The sequence below is a fragment of the Rhynchophorus ferrugineus genome, unplaced genomic scaffold (assembly GCF_030347505.1).
Source record: "Rhynchophorus ferrugineus isolate W39M unplaced genomic scaffold, kcgeb_rfMv2 rfM2, whole genome shotgun sequence".
In the NCBI taxonomy this organism is placed as follows: Eukaryota; Metazoa; Arthropoda; class Insecta; order Coleoptera; family Curculionidae; genus Rhynchophorus; species Rhynchophorus ferrugineus.
Window position 1 is genome coordinate 90,287,753 of NW_027472581.1, and position 24,804 is coordinate 90,312,556.

Here is a 24,804-nt window from a genome sequence, read left to right on the forward strand (position 1 = left end):
AAAATCAATACAATTTCATTAAAAAGAAATAAAATTGATATAACATTGAGACTGGATTTGATACATTCAACATACAGTCCGGATTTAGCTTCGTTCGATCAGCATTTCTCGCGGTTTCTGCAAAACTTTCTTAATGGCGCAGAGCTGGCCTCAAAAGAAGTTGTAAAAATTACTTCAGTTCAGTTTTTTGCCTAGCATTATTTCCCTTGCAAGTTTTACTAGTTTAAAAGTGACAGAAGGTTATCGATCAAAATGGCACACATTGTGAATTTTGTTTGAAATGTATATGAAGAAATCCTTTTTAAGAAACACGAGAAGAGCCATTTTTTCTCAATTTATTATATATAAACCAACTATTAATTAATTTTCAACGAAAAAAATCAGTTATTAAGATCAAATTCAATAAATCTGGCAACTATTTGATCCATGTACATACTTAGACATTAGTTTATATACAAGAATGGGTTAATGTATGGTTTTTGATGACATGATTGAATTTTAAACGAATTAATTAATTTTCAACATTCAAACATTTCGATTTTGTACATTAGTTATTTTAATTTAGATTCAGCAATACTTGAAAATAATACGTTATTGATTTTTGCACAATATTTCGACCGCCTGCCAAAAAAAGCCGTCAGTCGAGATCCAATTTGAATAAATCTATCCACTAATTGAAACATGTGTACGTTCAGACATGTATATTAATTTAAAATACTCCTTTATTTTCTTACAACATAAGAAAAGATTAATATATGATGATTAAGATGAGTTTTTAAACATATTCTTAAATGTATATCTAACAGAACGTCTCTAGACAAATACAACTCTACCAGAACCTAGCAGGAATTCAGGAGGAATACACTGTTTTATGAGCGAGCCCTCCATTGTCCATGCGCGTTGCTATGCATGAAGCGTGCCACGCCGTAGTTTAAATTCAGCGGACAGAGCCGAGCTAGAGCCATCCGAATCGCTGGTGTCGCATCGCTGACATCGAGTGACTGTTCCATCAAGCTCCCGAAGCCGTTTACATCGTGTTCGTGCTTTAACTTCCTAGCTCATCCATCAAAATGGTAAGCTACCGATATTATTTTCAGTTTCTTTTTGATTCTAAACATTTAAAAAAGAAATTTAGATGTATTTCTTAAGATGAAGTCATCAGTAGGAACATTCCATTATTTGAACATATGATAAATATTCTCTCAATAAAAAGTACCCCTATTTTTTAACAAATAATTTTTTTTTCTATATAAAGCCATTGTTGGCTAAATAATAATCGAATAGTTGTATTGAAAATATTAATATATTCATATAATGATCAACAATTTGTAATAGTTCATATTTGTCAAACTTATGTGTTACTCAAGCCTTATTTAAGAGTATATAGTAACAATTGAAATATATTGAACTTCAATTCTCAGTAAAAAATAAAAACTATCAAGTGTTTCTGCGAACTGAAGTGGTCACTATTGATTGAAAAAATCTAGTCTGGTCTATGACGAAGTTGCGCCATGTAAAGACATGTTCCATTACTTCTTTTTTAGATACACAATAAAATATCAGTGCTTCTTAAAAAAGTATTTATACAGCATTCTTTTCGCTGTGTGAATTCGTGGAAGCTAATTGCGATATTGATATGATTTTAAGCGATGATGAATCATACTTAATAGAAATACATTTCTACAAATTTGCGATGTGTTATGCCTTTTTTTTATAAAACTTAAAATTGTTCTACGCTTTTAAGACTTTTATTAAAGTTGAAGAAATGCGAGTCATTTAATAGTAGTCCTTCAAATTTCTTCTTATAACTGTCTTTCTTTTGTGCAAAGTGTCGTGACTTTGCATTTTAGAATTAAAGGTGTAATTTGAAAATCTACAGTATCTGATTTTGTTATTATTCAAAAAAAGAAGAGAAAAGCATGCCAGGTATGTTATTATCCGGTCAGATTTTTTTCAATATTATTTAGTAATGCCTGAAAGTCGAATAAGTAAAAAAGGGATATGATAATTTTTAAAAAATCTCTTATATATAAACTTCAAAATAGAATTGGGAATTCATCATTCTTCTTCTAAATTGTTATATTTAATATAGAGTAATAATTTCTAATTTACTGTACTTTAATTTGTTGCCCTAAAAATATAAAGAAAAGTGTAATGATTGTGATGATTTTTAACATTATATAAAAATATTTGAACATTTCCCATAGAAGAAAAATAAGTGTTAACATTATCTTATTACAAATCAAACTTATTGCCTTGATTTACAATATATGACCATATCGGAGTTAGTTATAATATTACCAACATATTAGTTACCTGCATTTGGTTCTGACATTTTAAAGATCTATTATACAGTTCGTTTTACATTACGCTAATGGTGATAATGGTAATTGAATATGTTACCTAATATGAAACAATACAAAATGCACAAAGGCATTTATGATGTGTGAACATTAATTATTATGTGTTTGCAAAAACAATTGCGCTAGAATTCAAGGATTACTCTGTTTCTCACTTTTTCATTGAAATATAATGTATTTTAAATTTTAATCCAGCTGTTAATTATACCAAACTAATAACAATCCGATAATTTCCTTGAAATATTTTTTAATTTATTATTATGTGTATGCAATTTGTTACGCCAGGTTATATTTGCAAGTGTTATTGGCCAATTTATAATTTAACATTATATTAACTGTTGATTATATGTTACAAATAACTATTATACTAAAGAATAATGTTTAATATTGATTAAAGTATTGGTGAAAGCATTTTTTTCTGTATAAGTATTAAGCAGTTAAATGTTCGTAATAAAAATTTGAATATTCCAATGAATTTCAGGCAATTTTTTGCCTCTTACTGTTGTAAATTTACCAAATTGGATTTTATTATATGTGATATTGGTGATTTATATAACAAATGGTAAAATTTTGAATTTTGACAAATTCTAAAATGCTGACATCAACACTCACATATTTTTGTCGATATCTATAGTTTTTTTAAAAAAGTTTAAAGTTGAGTAAAGACTATAGTATATTATTTAATCTTCAGCAAAATTTCCCAAATTATAGAATTGCATGAATATGGTTATTCTAGATTTTATTGGCATATTGTTACTAACTAATAAATTGGCGCTAATCTACACTTGCCTGTACTCTTATTATTTAAGGAATAACACTGCTTTTGCTCGATTTACCATTAACTCTTAAAGCTCAAATGGTTCAATTTTCTTGAGTTTTAATTCAGTCACTGTTTATTAAAGAACTCTGTTACTTCAGTGTATTGAACATTTTACTGTTGTCTTTTCATTTTTTCTATGACAACTGGGATCCAAAGATATCGGTATAAGTACTTGTTTTTTTTATAGCATATTAGTGTATTTACGATATATATTACGAACTTATTAAGGCTATATTTGTATTGGCTCTTGCAGAACATCTCCAAAACTCCATGTTGTCCATGTTGTCCATGTTGATTTTAGAATTTTAGTCCATGTGAAATTTCCTTCCTGTTAACCATTGTTTAGTTCTATTCATTACTTTTTGACATGCTTATTCCAACTAGGTTTTGCATCAGGGTTCCTTATAATTAACTCACAAACTTATTTTATAACTATATAGTGTATCCAGCGTTTTACGTATTTTTTAATGATTTATATAGTACCACAAAATTAACATCCAATTCAGTAATATTTTCAATTTATAACTATACATGTCTAGTATATAATAAGCAATTTAAGTTTTTAACATTTATATATAAAACATCATACGCTTCCTCAAGAACCATCATCATTTGAAGAAAAACTAGTTACTTACTACGACGACACAACCTTGACACGACACAATCTTGATTTTGACATATTCTTCAAAATAGAATCAATTGAACTTGCGGAGAAATATCAAAACTAATATTTGGTGTATTCAATTTCGCATCTATACACCCAGTTCATCTTTAAATAGCGGTGTTTTTATTAACTATATTCAGCTTTCTACGATGCGAGGTCACAAGGAGCTAAATTTGGAAAATACGCTGACTATTGGATCAGTTCCTACTTTAATTTGATTGACTTTTTTTAAGCTGCGTTGGCAGTTAGTATCTTCATTGACATTGATGTTTTCCTTCTGTAAATAATGTCTTCTCTACGAATTTCTATGTCCATTTGATTCAAAAGCTTATAATATTCTAATTTTATTGCTTTATCAATTTGAAGAAATCAATTTATGAATACAATTCCCTTTGCGTCCTAAAACACTGACACAAACATCTGTTCACGATTCCATCATTTACCATCATTATCTTTTTTTTTTTCGTGTGTGTAATGGAGTTCAGCAAGAGCAAAGTAAATTAATTTAGGTTTCTCTTGGTCGATCTATTTGTTGGGATCTCTATCGACTCTCTGAAGTTATATATTGGTTATTGTAAGTAGTATTCTTTATATATCAAAGAAAATAAAGCAAAAATAGGCTTTCTGAGTTTTAAATTAGTATAGATTGGTTTCATAAGAAACTGGCTGGCCCGTTGCTGTTCGACTTCTTATCTGGGCGTGTGGCCGCAGCGTCGCCTTACTACTAAACGGGAACGTCTATATATCCCGTTATATTCCTCAAAATAATTATTGTCACTATTTCCCGGGAACTCTATTTGCAAGTTTACGTAGTGTCGATGCAAAACGCCAGATCTCTTTGCGGTTAACGAACTTACCCGATCTATTAATATGGAAACGCTTGGGATCGCTTAAAGGGAATTAAAAAAAAAAGATTAAATCGTCTTTGTCATATAAAAATAGAACGCATGTAATGATCTGGACGAATCCAGATCGAAGGATGTTATTTTGATATGAACGTCTTAATTAAGCTTGTACGCTGCATTGCTGGTTAATAAAAACCGCATCTGCATATATCTATATATATTTTTTTCTTTTTTTTTTCTTTATCTCAGAAGCTCTGTCCGTATGCTTTCAAGAAATTTAAAAAAATGTAGCAAACAAAGCAGATGTTTTGGCATACGGACAGAGTTCTGGGATAAAGAAAAGGCAGAATAAATTTTTTACTTCCTTGAAACCAAAATTAAAGTAACTTTTATGGACAAGAGAGAATAATTTGATACAAGGGTAACCTAATTTAGATTTTTAGTATAACGAATTTAAAGTTTAAAGTGTATCTTGGTAAGTTTCTGTTATCTTTGATGGCATAAACACCTAGGTACTTGGACAATTTACTAAAGAAAATCTATTGAAGGGAAAAATATCGACAGTCAATGATAGTAGAGATAAATCATTATTGGTAATGGACTACATTTTATGAGTTACTTGCATATGTTTTAATAACTTTTCTACTTCAAGGGCACATTTATTGAGAAAACTGGCACAATATACTATGCCGGAAAGTCATTACCGTTTTTTTGGAAAAAACACTGAATAATTTTCAAAAAATGGAAAAATGTATTTATTCATAGTGTTGGCTATTTTATTCTATATATCTTGCCCATCTTTTAGCAATTTATGCACGATAACTTCATGCTCGAGCTGCAATAGTGTATCATCCACAACTTTTGAATCGTGCGGCTGACGGTTGTCATGTAAGAGGTTGTAACATTCCACCGTAACAGTTCCCTTCGGTTCTAGCAACTCGAAATAGACTAAACCTTGCTGGTTCCACCATATGCACAGCAAAACTTTTTGGACATGAATATTTTGCTTTCGGGCAGATGAGCATAGATCTACTATGCTACCCCATCACTTTGCTACTATGCTTTCATCACTTGGAATTAACGTAATAACGTCTTCATTGCCAGTCACCATACGCTACAGAAATCTCTTCTATTTTGCCTGACAAGAGATGTTGAAACAGTTCGAAATGACATTTTCACTCATTCTATATGGTAGCCATTTCCCCTTTTCTGGAACATTCCCATTACATATAAACATCTGGATATAGTTAATTCATCAATTAATCATCCAAACTTGTGGTGTCAAAACGTTGCAAAGTTGCCGCATCAGCTGTGAGTTTTAGTTCAGTTGAGCTTAGATATACCACAAAATTCTAATCTAAATAAAATAATTGAACTAAAATGTTATCAAACAAATTTTATTTTAACATTATAGTATATATAAAAACTACAGTTAATGATACAGCCACAATAGTTTATAGGTTAGAGTTATAACCAATTATCACTATTGCTTTCAAGAATTTTGCATACGTATGACAAACGGACGACTTTGACAGGTTCATTCGTTTACGTGTTCGAACTACTCAGACAGCATTGTGTCTCTTTTTGACTACAAAATACATGCATTTAACAAAATATTAATCTGCCTATATTGAAGTTATCACACTGGCACTTAGCTAATATTTTAGTAAAAATATATAGATTTTCATTACATAAAAGATAATGTCTTATAAATATATAATTATTGATTAATTAAAACCTTAAAATACTTTTTTTTATTCTTCCAGTTACCATATCAAATCTATTTTATTTTAATAAAACCTATAATTTTAATCGTTACAACTTTTTAACCACAAGTTTTGTTATCATATCATAAATAAATTACATTCAAATAAATGTTGATTGCTAAACTATTATCAATAGCCATTTTAAATAATGTATTTTTAAAATGTATCAATTTATTGATAATTGTGTATAACATAAATATACATAAATTGTTTAGTTTAATTTCATGGTTTCGTTTTAAATTGTTTTAAAATTGACATCTAGATTCGTTAAATGAAACAATAAAAAATGCTTTTCTAACATGTTTTTAGTTTTATTAAATTACTAAATTATTACTAACATGTATTAGTTACTATATTAATTCTTTCTTTAAAAAATAACTAAGAACAATGCCTTTGTGCTTTATCTCTTTAAAAGAAAGACTCTGTTAATAAACTTACTGGACGATGTGGATGATGAAACATACGTAGGTTCAAGGCACTTACCTACAATTTCTTAATTTACCCCACCACTTAACCATATAAACACCAAATTAAAAGTTAATGCCCATCCCAATAGAACCATAATTGTTCAATTAAATTGGATTGATGCAAAACACATGGGCGTCTTATTTATAGACCTTTTATTATTTTTTTGAAGGTTATGTCTTCTAATGATATTTGATTTTTATATTTCCTTTTTAACGTTTTTGTTTGCAGTAAAATCGGTAATAAATTAGTCAGTAAACAAGGAAATTGACTTTTTATTTTTTAATAATAGATTCGAACATGTTATTTCTTATAAGTATATCAGCGGATATTGCGTCGTCCTTTTTCACTGCGAGTATTGATGATTAGTCGATTGAAAGTGTACTTCCTTCGATTGTTATTAAAATAAATAATCATCGAGGTATAGAAATCGGGTTTTAAATCAAATTAACTTTCATGAAGTTCGTTTCTATACAATCTGCCTTGGGTCTCGTTAATTTTGTGAGATTTTTGTATTAAGAGATTGTCGAAAATGTTTTACATGTACAATGTTTTTTATTTTTTTACATGTTATACAGCTATATATTAATTTCAATTAACACAGTAAATTAAAGTATTATACATTGGTAATTTTTCTGGTATATATTTATTTTACTTTGTCTAGAAAACCTGAATTCTGTGTCAGATTGGAATCTGATTTGTTATATGACATAAGCTGGAAAGGTTTTAAGAGTATTTAGAAATGATGTGCTATAAATAAAATTACAAAAATATCCTTATTAATTTTTAATATATAATTATCTAATTATTTTTCCTTTATATTAAAGATACAAACTATCACTGGTGCACTCCATATTGTTTTAGAACACGGTATAGTTTTCACACATAATTTAACTGTACCAGTTCAAAGTATTTTTGCCTCTTCAACTGTAGGTCCACTGTTGTTGGCTAGTTGTAGTACTTTTACGTTGAGGAAATCTTACTTGGTGTGTTTTAGCAAATCATTTAATTTTATCGCTACCATTGCTTACTGTAGTTGTTAAAAATTTAATTTCTTATGGGCACATAGTGAAAACAGAGAAGAATTTAAAGTTACTAAGCTGAAGAATTATTTTCCAATATAAATTTTCAATAGTTTCTTTCTCTTGTTTTAAAACGTTTAAAAAAAACTCCTTTTTACCAACGATGGTTTATCTGGACTGGACCTACAGTTTAATGTGTGCTCCGAACCAAGGTCCTCGGCATTAAGCCTACCTATTGGCGAGTGACCAACTTAGAAATCATCCCAAAAGACATCCGGTCAGGATACTGGCGTGACTAGGATCATTTGCTTTGTAGGATTTTACACTCTTGGCTAGGACAATCACAAATATTAAATAATCACAAACATAAATTTACGAGCATGCCCCAGAAGGATTCGAACCCGCGACTATCGCAACAGTAGGTGGACCGTCCTGTCGCCTTTACCACTGCATCAACCAAGCCGGCTTAAAAACATTTTGCTGCTGATATATTAGTACATTAGTACCCTCTTTCAAATTGCGATGACTTCCTCCAAATGCTGCGAATTTATAGAGTTTTGAATAGCAGAAATTTGATCTGAAATAATATTCGTATATACTAAATTATCCATATAACTCCTAAAATATTTTTTTGATTTTGTTGGAGAAACAAATGAGAATAACATATTTCACCCTATTGGCAGTTTTGCCAATAAAAAACGCCCTATATTTTCAAATTTATTATAGAAAATAACATTTGTAACTGCTTTTAAAGCCATTTAATTTAATAGCATTTATATAAGAATAATTATCGTCTGATTCGCAGTAATGATAATCAGTTCAGAAAACCAAGTCCAACGTGGTTGACCACATAAAATATTGATAACAGCAACGGATTTTATTATGTCTTGACTTTGCGTGCATGACGGAGTGATTTAATTTTTCTAGATCGATTCTATGTCGTGTGTAATTGTCTAAGAACGTTTCGTGATTTTCACTATTATTCGACAAAATAGTCTTCCGATATAGACAAAGAAATGCGTTTAATATGGTTTTGGATATTTTAAATTAATTAATATGAAATAGATTTGTTATAGAATATGTTGATATACATTTTTTTAAAAACAATTAATATTAGCTTTGGGAACTATCGACTGAAAACGACTATCGACTGTTTAGTGATTGACTACTTTTTACTATCGACTGTTTTAGTCGTATACTTTTAGTTAGTATTTTTGTTTCTAATAGTCTCACTCGACTGATTTTGAACGTTCTGGTTCTGTTGTCATAGCCGCGACCTTGACAAAACTTACACGTGTAAAAGAGGTTGTTACCGACGAAAACATTTTGAAAATCCACAAAATGATTTTGAATGACCGTAAATTGAAATTAAATGAAATAGCAGACACTCTAAAGATATCAACTGAACGTGTACATTATATCATTCACGAATGTTTGGGTATGAGAAAGCTCTGTGCAAAGTGGGTGCCGCGCGAGCTCACTTCTGACCAAAAACAACGACGACTTGATGATTCGGAGCAGAGTTTGAAGATGATCAAGCGTAATAAACCCGAGTTTTTGCGTTGATATGGGATAATGGATGAAACACGGCTCCATCATTTCACTCCGAGGTCCAATCGAGTCATCCGAGTGGACTGGACACGATGAACCCGCTCCAAAGCGTGGGAAAACGCAACAGTCGGCTGGCAAGGTTTTTTGGGATGCGCATGGAAGAATTTTCATTGACTACCTTGAAAAAGGAAGGACCATGATCAGCGACTATTACATAGCGATATTAGACCGTTTGAAGGACGAAATAGGCGAAAAAACGGCCGCATTTGAAGAAAAAGAAAATACTTCTTCACCAAGACAATACACCGTGTCACAAGTCAGTGAAAACGATGGCAAAAATCCATGAATTGGGCTACGAATTGCTTCCTCATCCACCGTATTCTCCAGATCTGCCCCAAGCAAAATTTAATTAGGTTTTGTTAGTCATAATATTAAAGTAAGTAATAGAGTAGTAAAACAATCCTAACCTACAACTTGTATAATTGACTGTAGATAACATATGCCTTAGGTATACTACAATATTAAAATATATTATAATTGATAACATTATTTTTGTTTAACGTTAGCATTTTGTTATATCAGAGCCCAAGTAAAACAAAAGTCAAATTTGACACGGCAACATTGCAACGCCTTAAATTTAGGTGACGTACATTGGCTGTTATATCCGATAGACTATATTTTCTATCAAAGTCTTCTAGTAGGAAATAGAATTACCTAAGTTGGAAAGACCTTGAGAAGACAAAGACAAAGAGAGACAAAGATAATTGACAATAAATTCATTGATACGCTTTGATGTTAATAATAGTTCCATCCTATGCCTGAATCTGCATTATTATTGTTAGATTCGCGTTGTTTCCTATACAAAAAGGTCTTTTGTTCGACGTCGAAAACCGATTTTTCTTTTATCGGCGCTATTACCGACGATTATCAACCGATTTTCCGTTATATAATAATAAATTCCCCAAGTCTGTCTTAATCGCTACAGGCACGACCCCCTGCCCCCTCGCTAATGCCATTCTGCCCTGTACCAGTCACCAAATTAATAAATCTATTCCGACAAGGTGTGTCGTTATTTCCCGTCGGGCTGCTTTTCCTGGAAACCGTCTTTAACGATTGATTACTTCCAGAATGAACTATTGTGCAAAACAACTCGTCGCGACTACCGGAACGTCGTTTGCTCGGCCGCTTGTCAAGTGGCACCGCTTGAATCACTTTCAATAATTAAACAAGTCGGATGCGGAACTTTCGAGTTGTTCTAAGTATAAATTTCGAGCGCCCTTCAAAGCTGGGAAATGTAAATTGATTGAAACAGAGCATTTTAATGAGGCTCGCATTTTCGCTATTTTACGATAACATAAATAAGACCCAGAACAAAAGGAAATTTAGAGGATTATCGCGATGTTTTTAATGTTTAGGACTTAACGAAACATTTCCAAAAACCAACTGAACGGCAACCAAAAGCTACAACACAAGTAAAAATATAAATAAATAGATCCATACATCAATACTACCCTTAATAATGACCAATATCCTCATTCCGCACAATTACAGGTTAATTGAAAAGTCCCCGGTCTACCATAGTAAAACACTTTTTATAGGGACCCTTCAACTTTTCGAAAGCATTTTTTTAGTACGATTTGCCCTTTGGTTCAAAATACGCCTCAGTTTAGTCGATCACCTATTCATTCGACGAACATTTCTTCCCAGCGAGCATTATTTTGAGATCTGAGAAGAGGAAATCGTCGCTGAGGGGCAGATCTGGAGAATACGGTGGATGAGATAGCAATTCGAAGCACAATTCATGGATTTTTGCCGTCGTTTTCATTAACTTGTGACACGTTGCATTGTCCTGGTGAAGCAGCACTTTCTTTTTCTTCAAATTCGTCCATTTTTCAGCGATTTCGTCCTTCAAACGGTCCAATAACACTATGTAATAGTAGCTGTTGATGGTCCTTCCTTTTTCAGGGTAGTCATAATAAATACAGACGCCATAACCTCGCCAGCTGATTGTTATGTTTTCCCACGCTTTGGAGCGGGTTCATCGTGTGCAGTCCACTCGGATGACTATCGACTGGACTTCGGAGTGAAATGATGAATGATGGAACTCGTCTGTGTTTTTGGTCAAAAGTGAGCTCGCGCTGCACCCATTTTGCCCAGATCTTTCTCATACCCAAATATTCGTGAATCATACACGTTCAGTTAATATATTTAAACCGCACGCTATTTCATTCAGTTTCAAGTTACGGTCATTCAAAATCATTTTTTGATTTTTTGAAATGTTTTCGTCGGTAACAACTTCTTTTGGGCGTCCAATGCGTGTACCGTCTTCGCTGCTCATTTCACCACGTCTAAACTTAGCATACCAATCCTTGATGGTTGATTTTCCTGAGGCAGTGTCCGGAAACTCGGCATCAAGCCAAGTTTTTGCTTCCAGTGTATTTTTCCCTTCAAAAAGCAATATTTTATCAACACACGAAAATCCTTTTTATCCATTTTTTTTTCACAATAACAAAAGTTGCTTCACTCAAAATGCTATAATTCACAAACCAATGATCCGACAGCTGTCAAATGTATACACGCATCTTTTGAGGGGTAGGGCTAACTAAAAAACATATGGATTTAATTCTACTAGCGCTATCTATGCGTGAGGTTGGGGACTTTTCAATTGTCCTGTTATTTCTTTAAAATATAAAAAATAATTAGAGGTACTGTAAAAACAAGTATCTTCGGATCGCAATAGTCATAGTGATAGCAGAAATTAAAAGATTCGCAAAAAGGCATGAAAAAAGGCAATATATAGTATATGAAGAAAATACTGATTTTTATTGGTGAAACGAAGAAATGAATAAATTATGATGAAGCTGAATCGACTAATTGGATTTGTGAATGTATATTAATCTCAGTAAGTATGTGATGGTATATTATGTGTTAGACCACAGTTACTACTCTATTAGAGACTTGGATTTAATGAATAATAATAATTAAGCCATTGAAGCGAGGAATAACAAGGCAAATCGGTTGAACAACAACTGAATACTGCTTTTAAATCCAAAAAATCACTTAACTAAAGATGTAGTTGTGTTTAACTACAAGTTATGTAAACATTCAAGCTATGTAAATGTATCGCTGTTGGTCATAATACACATAACATTATTAACACATTAACAATTGAAGTTATCTAGTACCAACAAGGGTTTATCTGGAGTGGACATACTGTTAAACGTGGGCTCCGAACCACGGTCCTCGGCATTAACCGACTGTCGAATCACCAACTTAGAAATCATCCGGTCTTACCCAGCCTGATTACTGTCGTGACTGGGATCATTTTCCTTGTCAGATTTTGCATTCTTGCCTAGGACAATCGCAAGTATTAAACAATCACAAACCTAAATTTACGACCATGCCCTAGCAGGATTCACACCCGCGACTATCGCAATAGTAGCAGGACCGTAATCTTAGGTACAAATTATAATAAGAAAGTTATCGTTTATACTTCGAGATTTTATGACATTGTTTGTTTTATTGGATTAATTGATGCTGTTCAAATTTGCAGTATTAAAAAAAAGTTATGACCAGTTAATTTACTCACTTTTTTGCATATGATAGTTGTCTTTTATATTTCGGGATTGTGCTTGTGTTGTTTTGTTGTATTGTTTTAATTGATTTGGTAAAAATTTGTTGTGCTTTTTATATATAATATTTACTGAGTACGAATACTTTACATGTTACAAGTACAATATTTCTGAATATAAGTATATTTGTTCTGATACATTTTTCTATCTTTGAAGCGAGAATAAATTCTCTTCAAATATGCTTATGTTAGAATTATAACAAAATAGGAAGTCATTATTTCCATGAAAATGTTCTATTGGTTTTGGTTTTCGATTCCTTTCTTTTATTGTAATAGGTCTCCAGGTTTCATTATCTCACACATGTTTATTTGTAACTCTATATGGTAGTCATTTTTCTCAATTTTATGTTATCTGTAGAAATTAAAAAGATAATTATGTCCTGGGACCACTAGCAGCCACAGGGATTTAAATCTGATAACCAGGATAGATATTGCAATAATTCGTACTTTCACTCAATAGATTTTTTGTCTTTTTTATTGATTTTTTGAACTTTTTTGTTGTTTCTTCTGTAAAACAAGTCTTTTTTCAAGAATTTTTACATCTAACTGGACCAGAAAGCTAGAATATTGATTACATTACCAGGGGTTTTGTTAATATTCTCTTAACCCAAAAATAATCGAGGATTAAAATTGCCAACATTGTCACAAACATAAAACTTATCGACAGAACTCATTTCTATAAACCTGGTTCTTTATGTGACAATTAATTTTATCTCAAATTTTATGTCATTATGTTTTGTAACGAACAAACTTAGTAAATTAGTTGTAAGTGTTAACAGCATGAGTTTCATGGTCAGTTTTTACGATCAGCTGCGTTGACCACACGCTTTTTTCGCGATGAAATCATTATATTAACCCGAGATGACATCATTTCGTCATTAAAGTGCAACGAAGTAAAACATCTCAACTCGTATGTTCCATTTTGGTGATTTTCTGGAGTACCAACCAGAACCAAGTAATTCATACAATCTTGAAGCTTAATTATCTGTTGTAATATATAAATCGAATATTGCAAATTACCTACATAGCCTCCTATAAATGATGGATGTGTGTTATTTCTATTCAATGTACCGATCATAGTACAAATATAGAGGAAATTAAATGGAACGTTATTTATGTTTAATAAGGCGTAATTATCATTTTAATTATGTTATTAAAAGTAATTACACCTTTTCCTGAACTAGAAATATGACGGTAAACCTTCTGCATCGATTTACCATCACGAATTCTTCTTAAAAAGTATAACCATGATCGGCTCGGTTACCAGTTTCTTTCAGGGTCAAACCTTCGTTAGACTTCATATATTTACGTGAAAAACTTCGGTAGCTTTCTCGCATTTACTTTAACCGTAACCCAATTAAACAGATGCAAAGTAAATAAAACGAATTTTTTTGCAGTATATTGCTCGAGATTCTTTGCTTTTCTGTCGCTGATAATGTTAAATGATCAAATGTTGGATCTTCGGGTAGTTGACGATAAAATAAGCGGCCAATATTACGTCATAAGTTTAATTTTGATACACATTTTGTCATATCATTTTAAGTATTAGCACAAATACTATTTTTAGAAATTGGTAAGATACCATGTTTATTAAGTACCAATTTTTTATATTGTTTATTTAATATTGCGTTATACATTATATAGAATTAAACGAACTGTAGTTTTTTATTTCGTTTTTTTATTAACGGTGGTACTTAATTTTAGAGGATTCCTTAAAACTGTACATGACTGATTTTTGTTATGAGTAACTAAATTTTACTTCGAATGAAGCTTTATTCTTTATGTATTTCTACCAACATATGACTTTTCGTTAAAAACATTTCATTAAACCAAAACTTTATTAGATTTGATATGTCTATTAGTAGGTCACTTCTTTTTCCATTTCATACTTTGCGAACTGCTATCTTATTAATTTTCGATTATTAGATATTCACCTTGAGCTTTCTGGCATATATTTAATGCTACTGGAAGTTGTTCTTTTGTTTGACTCCAACACTGGGCGAATCTTGATTTAGTAATTTTAGTTTCATATTTTGTCCTTCTCCCCTTTCCATATTGTAATTACTACTTCTAAATTTCTTTAAACCATTTAAGATCCAGAAACTACCTGAATATTTCTTATTTTTAAAGAAATTTTAATAGATTAACCATTATTATTTTGTTAAAGTACAAAACAACGTAAATATTGTCTTACAACACGTCAATTGAAAAGTCTACTATAGTAAAACACATTTTTTTGGAAAAATTAGTTTTTTTATTCAACATAATTCCCTTCAAAGGTGACACACTGATTATAGCGACCCTCCAACTCTTCGATGCAATTTTTGTAGTACGATTTGTTCTTTGCTTCAAAATAGGTCTCAGTTTCGGCGATCATTTCTTCATTCGACGAAAATCTTTCCCATCGAACATTCTTTTGAGATCTGAGAACAGGAAATAGTCGCTGGGGGCCAGATCTGAAGAATACGGTGGATGAAGAAGCAATTAGAAGCTCAATTCATGGATTTTGTCATCGTTCTCACTGACTTGTGACACGGTGCATTGTCTTAGTGTATCAGCACTTTCTTTTTCTTCAAATGCGGTCGTTTTTCGGCGATTTCGTCCTTCAAACGGTCCAATAACGCTATGTAATAGTCGATGTTGATGGTCCTTCCTTTTTCAAGCTAGTCAATGAATATTATTCCATTCACATCCCGAAATACAGACACCATAATCTTATCAGCCAACTGTTGCGTTTTCCCACGCTTTTGAGCGGGTTCATCGTGCAGTCCACTCGGATAACTGTCGATTGGACTTCGGAGTGAAATGATGGAGCCACGTTTCATCCATTGTCACATATCGACGCAAATACTCAGGTTTATTACATTTGATAATCTTCAAACACTGCTCCAAATCATCAAGTCGTTGTTGTTTTTGGTCAAATGTGAGCTAGCGCGTCACCCACTTTACATAGAGCTTTACACGTTCAGATGATATATTTAGAGTGTCTGCTATTACATTCAATTTCATTCAAAATCATTTTGGGAATTTTTTAATGTTTTCGTCGGTAAAAACCTCTTCTGAGCGTCCACTGCGTTCACCGGCTTTGGTGCTCATTTCACCACGTCTAAACTTAGCATACCAATCCTTGATGGTTTATTTTTATTTTCCTGAGGCAGTGACCGGAAACTCGGCATCAAGCCAAGTTTTTGCTTCAACTCCATTTTTTAAAGTATGGTTATAGCTATGTTCTATCCGATAGAAATTGATAAAAATTGCGGTTAACCAATAACCAATAAATGGAAACTATCGGTAAACTTGATTAAACGTTCTTTGGCCTTTGGCCACTTTCATTAATAACTAAAGGTACAGAGAGGAAGAAAAATGGTAGTTGATTAATAGTCTGAACATGCGGTTGTAGAGCGATAGAATTCCTTGAAAATCAATTTTAACTAAATAGAGATAGAGCTCCAAAGTTCTAAAATACTCAAATTAGTTACTGATTATATATTTTAACTGTTTTTTTACTATAACAATATTTTGTTGCTTCAGAGGGAATGTATCTCCGTCCACATCGGTCAAGCCGGAGTCCAAATTGGAAACGCCTGCTGGGAATTGTACTGTCTGGAACATGGAATCCAACCTGACGGTCAGATGCCATCCGACAAGACCATCGGAGGAGGTGACGACAGCTTTAACACCTTCTTCTCGGAGACTGGTGCAGGCAAACACGTACCCAGAGCAGTGTTTGTTGATTTGGAACCCACTGTTGTTGGTAAGCTTATAGTCTCAGTTCGTTGTTCGTCTCTCTAAAAAACGGTGGTTTAAATAAGGTTTATTTTAATTATTTTTGCGGAAACCTCTCTTATTCTGATCGTTCACTTTTTCGGCTATTTTTAATTGAAGTTTTGTTCATGCTTATTGACAAAAACTGAACATATTTGCTTATCATTGGGTTCATTGTACTCAAGATATGGGCCGACTTATAAGTATTCTTAATTTCATTTCAAACTTGGATTACTTTACCAAATAAGGCTTAAAAACATATGTTTTATCTGTGTGGTGGTTGGTAATGGAGTGTAAAATATATGGGTGGGTGTTTTTAAAAGATGACTTTTTATATCTCTAATTATTTTTATTCTATCAAGCCATTTTATAGGACGATTAAATACAACATTCTAGATATAAATCTGGCTTCATTCGTTTGCTCAATTTGTTATTACGCTCTGAAAATATAGGTTCTAAGAGGTAGTTTTTGTCATGACATTGTATTATATTTCCTAATAATATGACTAGACATGTCACAATTGTTATTGGTGGCTTAAGTTATTAAACTTTGATTTAGTGTTTGTAATGCCACTCATTTGGAATACGTTACCAAAGAAAGTTTTCAAATGTTAGATGATTAAAAAAAGCAACTATAGTTTATCCTAACTTAAGTAATCTCCACATCTTAATTCCTTACATATATATAACTTCAGTTGTTTTCAATAGATGGTTTTAAATTCATATATATCTAGTAATATCTTTAAGTAATTCACAGTTTTCAACTTGAACGATGTATATTTTAACTCTCCACAAATCGACCGATTTTTGATATCTTCATAGAGCTCAGCCAGGTCACGGCAAAGTCCTGGAGAGTACGACGGGTGGCGTTATATAAATAAACATAGTCAACAAAACAGTTTTGAGCCATTTGCATAAAACCAAGGACTAGGAGAGTGGGAATCTTTGGTGTATCATATAATTCGTATCGCATTTTGCGAAAATAGTTGTTAAGTTAGATAGTTATAAAGAAAATCTCAGAGGTTACAGAAGTTCTTCGGTAACAAAATTGTGACTGAATGAGAGAGGCAGTGTTTGAAATGTGAATACAGAAAAAGAGCTTTAAAAAAACACGAACAAAATTGAAATTACATTTGACCTACTAGACTTTGGTAAAGTCTTGTAGAATGCTTTATGTTACATATATTTTCACCTGAACAGCCGGTTTCATATGTAGTAAAAGATAAACAAGAACTTCCTAAGATCCTAACTCATATATAGTTTAATATTGGATTTCGAATTAGTTCCTGATCAAAAATATATAATATATCTGGGTCTCACCACAAGAAACATGTTGGCTAAACTAGCATGTCAATTGGTCAAAACAATTACTAGGCATTAATAGAACCACCATACTGTCATTAGAGTTCATTTACAACTACGACAAAGCCGGGTTTATCTTAAAAAAATCTAAGATATTTTTTTCAAGTTTTTAAAATTAATTTATGTTGTAATCACATAATAACATTTTCTATGTATAGTCATAGTTGTTTGATAAATCATTACAGTTAGTATTTTATGGTCAATTCGCTTTAAACATGCCTGTATTATTATTGTAACTGAAGACGATAATGCTATAATGGCGATACAGCTTTATTGTACAATTACTAGATAGTGCGAATCGTTTTGGGTGCATCCGTTATTCTACAACTATTCTAGTTCTTTCCCGTAATACGGGAGGGTGAACGACCACCGTAAATATTTTATTCGCGGCTTGAATAGACTTTGGCCGTCACGCTATTTCGGTTACTTGCCGTCGAATCTACCAAGGTGCACAGCGACAGTATTATTTCGATGATATCGAAGTAGTATAATTGGTGTTTTTGTCTCTAAAGCGAGATAACTAATGAGCGGTGCTTTAAAGACAGTGCTTTCCATCGATTTTTTCATGTTTTCCTGGGATATTCATATTCATATACATTTCATGTACTATATTTTTTATTTTCCTGGTAACACCATAATTCTGTCACTGTAAAATCAGTGTAGAAACCACAGCAAATAGTACTCATTCATTCAAAATCTCATCAAGTACATAGAATTATCATTTTTGGCGTCAGTGTGTTTGTGAAACTTCTCCGGGCTTCTATCACGATTTTTTTCGCTCATTATTGTTCTACGTAATCACATCGCTCATTGGCTGAGTCAGCCATTTGATAGATAGAAACTGGGTACATTAAGTTTCACAAATTAATATGGAACACAAGAATCGAGTTTCTTTTTGCCCAGTTTTATGGAAATGGTTAAAATATATTTTATAGCCGGTATTTAGTTCCCTAGATATGTCGTAGATGATTATCTTTAACATCGAAATCGCTTTGTTAAATAAGTATTACTGAAGATATAAGACTTTAAATCAATTTACTGAGAACATCCAAAATAACTTTTTCCAATCTTATCTTTTAGACTTGAATGTGTTTTTCCCTATCAGAAACTACTTTTACATCCATTATTCCAGATGTGATAGTTACGATTAACAAGGCAAAATTAAATTGATTAGTAACCAACTTTTAACTAATTTTTGATGGACTAACACAAATTACAGAAAAAACAAAATTAGTAGCACAACATCTAGATTTATTGATTGAATATTAATGTTCCCCAACTCTTTAGCATATTTGGAGATTATCAATACAAACCGAGAAATATTAGTGACAACTGAGAGGCTAAAACCGTTCCGTCAGTTGCGCTTTTCAAGGAATCCTAAAATAACAAGGCAGACTCAATCAACAGTAGTAATGTTTAGAATTTAAAAATAACTAATAAAATCAATAATCAAACCTACATAACAAACAATGAAACAAAACAAATACCTAGACAAATAAATAAACAATAAAACTGTTTGTACAAGGTAGTATTAGATTTTAAAATAAAGACATAAATAAAATATTTCCTTTAAGAAGATTTGGGCAGGTTTTAGCGCAAGAGCAGATCCCTCAATGAATCAGACAAGCCAGGACGTCTTCTGAATCTATCTAATGGGAGACTGACATTGGTTCCTCATGATTGGGACACAGAGGCCTCTCAGTTCAATTCGTTAGAATGGAATAGGTAAATGGCAGTGACCATCAGTAGCCTCTTTAATTTTATTTCTACATCTCTCTTTCCTAAAGGAGTATCAAGGGATAAGAAGTCCTTCTTAATAGGTCAAAGATTGTTCTCTTATTAGAGCAGGTCTCATTCAAACTGCTATAAATGAGAAAAATAAGATCTATAAATGGAGAAAGATTTTTATAATCTGTTGACCATTTGTAGTAGTTTCTTGGCGAGGTTATCCATCAATTCATTCTCAGGTATACTCTCATGGCTGGGGATTCAGACTAATACTATGCTGTTTTGTGGAGATATAACCAGATTTTATAACTCAAGAATTTGCAGCACTAGTTTATGTTAAGAAAACTGTTAGCACAATATGATTAATTGATAATATATGGACCACTAAATGAAGGAGATGAAATTTTCAGATGGGACAAAATCGAAAAGACACGTAGAAACGGTTTATAGATCAAAAACTGTACCGATTTAATCTTCTTGGCACCATTATACACTTTCGCCGCGTTTCCTTTCCGTTTTTATCTACCAGCAAGCGATTTTAAGTGTTCTTTTTCCTATTAAATCCGTTACATTTTCCATTCGCAACATCCGGAACCACTTAAAGAGTAAAATTATCTGGCTGATGAAAATCGGTTCGAAGAAACGCATCAATTACCAACCAGTGGTTTCTTATTCTTCTTCGCTTTCTTCTTAGTCTGGTCTTAGTTACGGCCTCTTGAGAATACGTCGACTATTTATTGAGATATTTAGAACATTCGCAGATATCGTTACTTACAAATAATTACGGTCATGTTTTAAACCTTTAGACTATATACGAGGGTTGCCTTTTATGTTTCGGGATTGAACATTATATTATGTGTGCATTGTGCATCAATCGTTATCATAATTATACATAATGATCAGGTACTTTAGATTTTATGTTATTTAAACCGTATATACGCCAGAGCTGACCTGAGCTTTTATGAAATATGTTAAAGTTTTATTTTGTTTGCTGGTATTTTTTAATATAGGCCAATTCTAATAAACTAAAAATAACAAATAATTTTGTGTGATTTTAGTCCATTAAAACCACTTCTCAGGTTCAACTGATTGACGAGTGAGGAATGCCTAACATTTGACATTTCTTGTGTACAAATATTTACTATTTATTATGGTTTTGATATAAAAAACTTAGACAATATTTTATAAAGAATGGATGAATTTATCTTAAACATATTACTTTAATATTAATAATGACATATTCATGTTATATAAGACTATAATTATTTTTTATGACAAGAAAATTAAGATTTCATTAAATATTTTATACGTTTATTATAGAGTGAAATCACAGAACCAACAAAAAAATTTTGACATGAAAGGTTTAACAATCAAGGAAATAACATACGAATCCATGAAGCTATATAATTATCAAAATTATATCAAGGTTAAATAAACATCTATCAGCATTTAATTTAATTTAGGTCATATTTGTAGACATGTTAATGTATAGTTACAAAAAGTTTGATTGAAATTATAAGTATGTTTCAAAACTTTATATTTTTTTAGAGTTCTTAATATTTTTATCTTGGTTCATAAGGTGAAAAAACCAATAAAAATGTGTTAGCGTGTTTAACAATCACTTGCTACAAAATTAGAATAATATATTTAATCATTTTAGCATATCCACAGTGAATTACCCCAAAACAAAGCTATGAAATTCGAAATTAACGTCAACAACCATTAATTCAGACAATAAACTTTGTTGTAAACGACTAAAAAAATATTCTCAGAAGCTTACAAAAACTTCTGACACATTTCCAATAATCATTCAGTCATTTACCCTATCGGTCCTCCTATTTCTTATAGAATTATATATAGAATTATAACATTGTGAAGAAAAAGATCCAATAAAGATGCATATCTATTGTCACGATATTTTTCAGTGCGTATTTTAGGTCTAACCAGTCATACTGTGACTCCCCAAAAAAACTCTGGCTCTACTAAAGAACACGCGATATATGGTAAAACCTGAGTGACACGGCATTTCTTTAGTGTTTACAAATTAGATTCTGTCTGTGAACTTAGTTCAACCCCTCAATCGAACTAATCTAGGGTTATTCTAAACGGTAGGTTGTGGATGTCATCAATTAACACTAACAGCAATAGTTTGACATCATTATATGCTTTGTAATTATATTATATTACTTCTTTTATTCTCTATAGTATATTAGATTTGTTGTTAATTGATTTTTCAGTATTAAATTGAAACAATTTATTACTTGCTTTATTATAAATGTATAATTTAATGTAAATAACTAATGAGTGCTTTCGAAATATTATTTATTCATTTGTATCAGAGATATGTTCGTGATTTTAAAGATTGTCTTTTGCCCAGAATCCAACACTGCATACGATATTTCATTTCAATATAGCAACAACATAACAGACGGCTAATATATAATACAACAATATACTATTATATGGAAAATGTTGATCTATAAGTACTATCTAAAGGCAAAGCTAGCATGTTTAATAACTATTCATCATAAAATTAGAACAATATACTTAATTGGTCTACCAGCATGGCATAAATGAAGTAATTTATTAAAAAACACTAGGTAAATATATCGTTTTATAAATTGTATTAGAATCATTACATTTTAACGTGAATTTTAGGTCACGTAACGTAAATTTAATGATTTAAAAGTGTATTAATATAAAAAATGGATTATAAGTTGGTTTTTTCTTGATATTTTAAATATTTTTAAATGACTAGAATTCTACTACTTATGAAAAAGAAGACTATTATAGGAGACATATTTTCTCTTAGACAAATTTTGCGGCACACTAAAGTTCATTAATTCTTTGTGGGCCTTTGGAATAGTTCTAGTTTCTAGTTAAGTATTATATTAATTGTAGGTATATATGAAATATAGACTACACAAGAAGAAATAAATGAATAAATAAGTTGGTAGGAAACATAGTAATGTGAATAATATAACGTGTTTCTTACTACAAGCTGTAACACATGGGTTGAAAAGTCCCGGACGTAACAAAGAAAATGCGTTTTTTTAAATTCAAAATTGGTTTTCTTCACCGACATCAATATCCATTAAGAGTCACACAATAATTCCAGCGCCGTTCTGATATTTCAATACCACTTTTTTTAATTGATCTATCTTTTGCCTCAAAATATGCCTGTCACCAGTTGAAGTTATGGATCCATGTTTCATCCATTGTCACATATCGATGCAAAAATTCTGGTTTGTTACGTTTAAACATAGCCAAACATTGCTCAGAACCATCAATTCGTTTTTGTTTTTGGTCTACAGTGAGCAAACGCAGGACACACTTTGAATAGAGCTTTCTCATAGTCAAATGCTCATGCAATATAAAACGAACACGTCCTTTTGCTATCTTCACGACGTTAACTAACTCACGCAACTTCAGTTTTCGACCATTCAAGACGATTTTGTGGATCTTTTTTATGTTTTCTTATATTACCACATCATTTGGACGTTCGCTTCGTTCTGCATCATCGGTGTCTCTACCACCACGTTTGAAGTCAGCAAACCAACGTTTTATTGTTGTTTCTGATGGAGCGGAGTCCACAGAACACTTTATAAGGCAATGCTTCGCTTAAACGGTATTTTTTCCCATTAAAACGCAGTGTAAAATTAAAACACGAAATTATTGTTGATCCATTGTTTTCAAAAATAATAAGAATCACTCTTAGCACAGTAACTCACAAACTTATTAGTAGAATATCATGAAATTTCAACAGCTTTCTTTTTAAGGTTAGTACTAACTGAAAAAGCGGTGAAAGCAATAAAACTGTCGCTATTTATGTGTTGGGCTCGAAATTTCAGCCCATATGTTTATTTGTATATGCGTCATCGAGATTTATGACATCAAAAAGTCGCAATGTTGCCGCATCAGCTCTGAAGTTTAGTTCATTTTGGCTTTGACATACAACAAAATTGTAATCTAAATAAAATAATTCAACAAAAATGTTATTAAATATAATTTATTTTAAAATTATAATATACCTAAGAAATGCAGTTAACTATACAGCCACAATAGTTTATAAGTTAGAGTTATAACCTCTAATCACCATTGCTTTCAAGAATTTTGCATACGTTTGACAACCGGACGACTTCGACAGGCTCATTTGTTTACGTGTTCGAACTAATCAGACAGCATTGTGTCTCTTTCTAACTAGGATAAACACGAAGGAAAATATTGTCTGATTCTAAAACGAATTTACAAATTGCGGCAGGCTATACATTAAACATCTTGATGACACACATACAAAAAAACTTTGAACAGACCATATAATCATCATAATATTGAGTTATACAAATATCATATACCATACTAAACAGAGCTCTATAACTATCTTAAGATATAACGTTAAAAACAATTTTAGTGTTAATTTTCGAGAAATTTACTTTGTAACTTTTGTAATTGTGATGTGTTTATTTATATAAATGTATATTGTAGTTGTGAAAATGAACTTTGCATGAAAATGTGTCCTTATAACCATGTCAAGGGTGCCTTTATATAATTATAACTTGAGATAACCCATTTGTTAATATCAATATCGAAATAACATTCACCTAAGTAACCAATAGCCAATGACTCTTCCTATAGCTTCCTAAAACTCAACGAAAAGAAAGTAATTCGATTAAAAATACATTTAGACTGTACTATAGTTTTATTGTATTAATTAATTACATTTAGATAGTCAATAGTTTTGTTTTTAATTGCCACGGGACCAAGCCCCTACTCCAATTCACTATTCCGCCCTTTCGGGGTGGTGTTACGTTGCACGAATCCCCGG

General features: G+C 31.7%; 1 protein-coding gene across 1 annotated transcript in view; it reads left to right on the forward strand.

Annotated features, from left to right (window-relative positions):
* Positions 1 to 926: 926 nt before the first annotated feature.
* Positions 927 to 24,804, forward strand: part of LOC143191634 (tubulin alpha-3 chain) — a 51,360-nt gene continuing 27,482 nt past the window's right edge. Inside the window, exons 1-2 of the mRNA XM_076396932.1 lie at positions 927 to 1,073; positions 16,656 to 16,878. Coding sequence (XP_076253047.1) covers positions 1,071 to 1,073; positions 16,656 to 16,878 — 226 coding nt within the window. The 5' untranslated portion in view covers positions 927 to 1,070. The remainder of the gene's footprint in view (positions 1,074 to 16,655; positions 16,879 to 24,804) is intronic.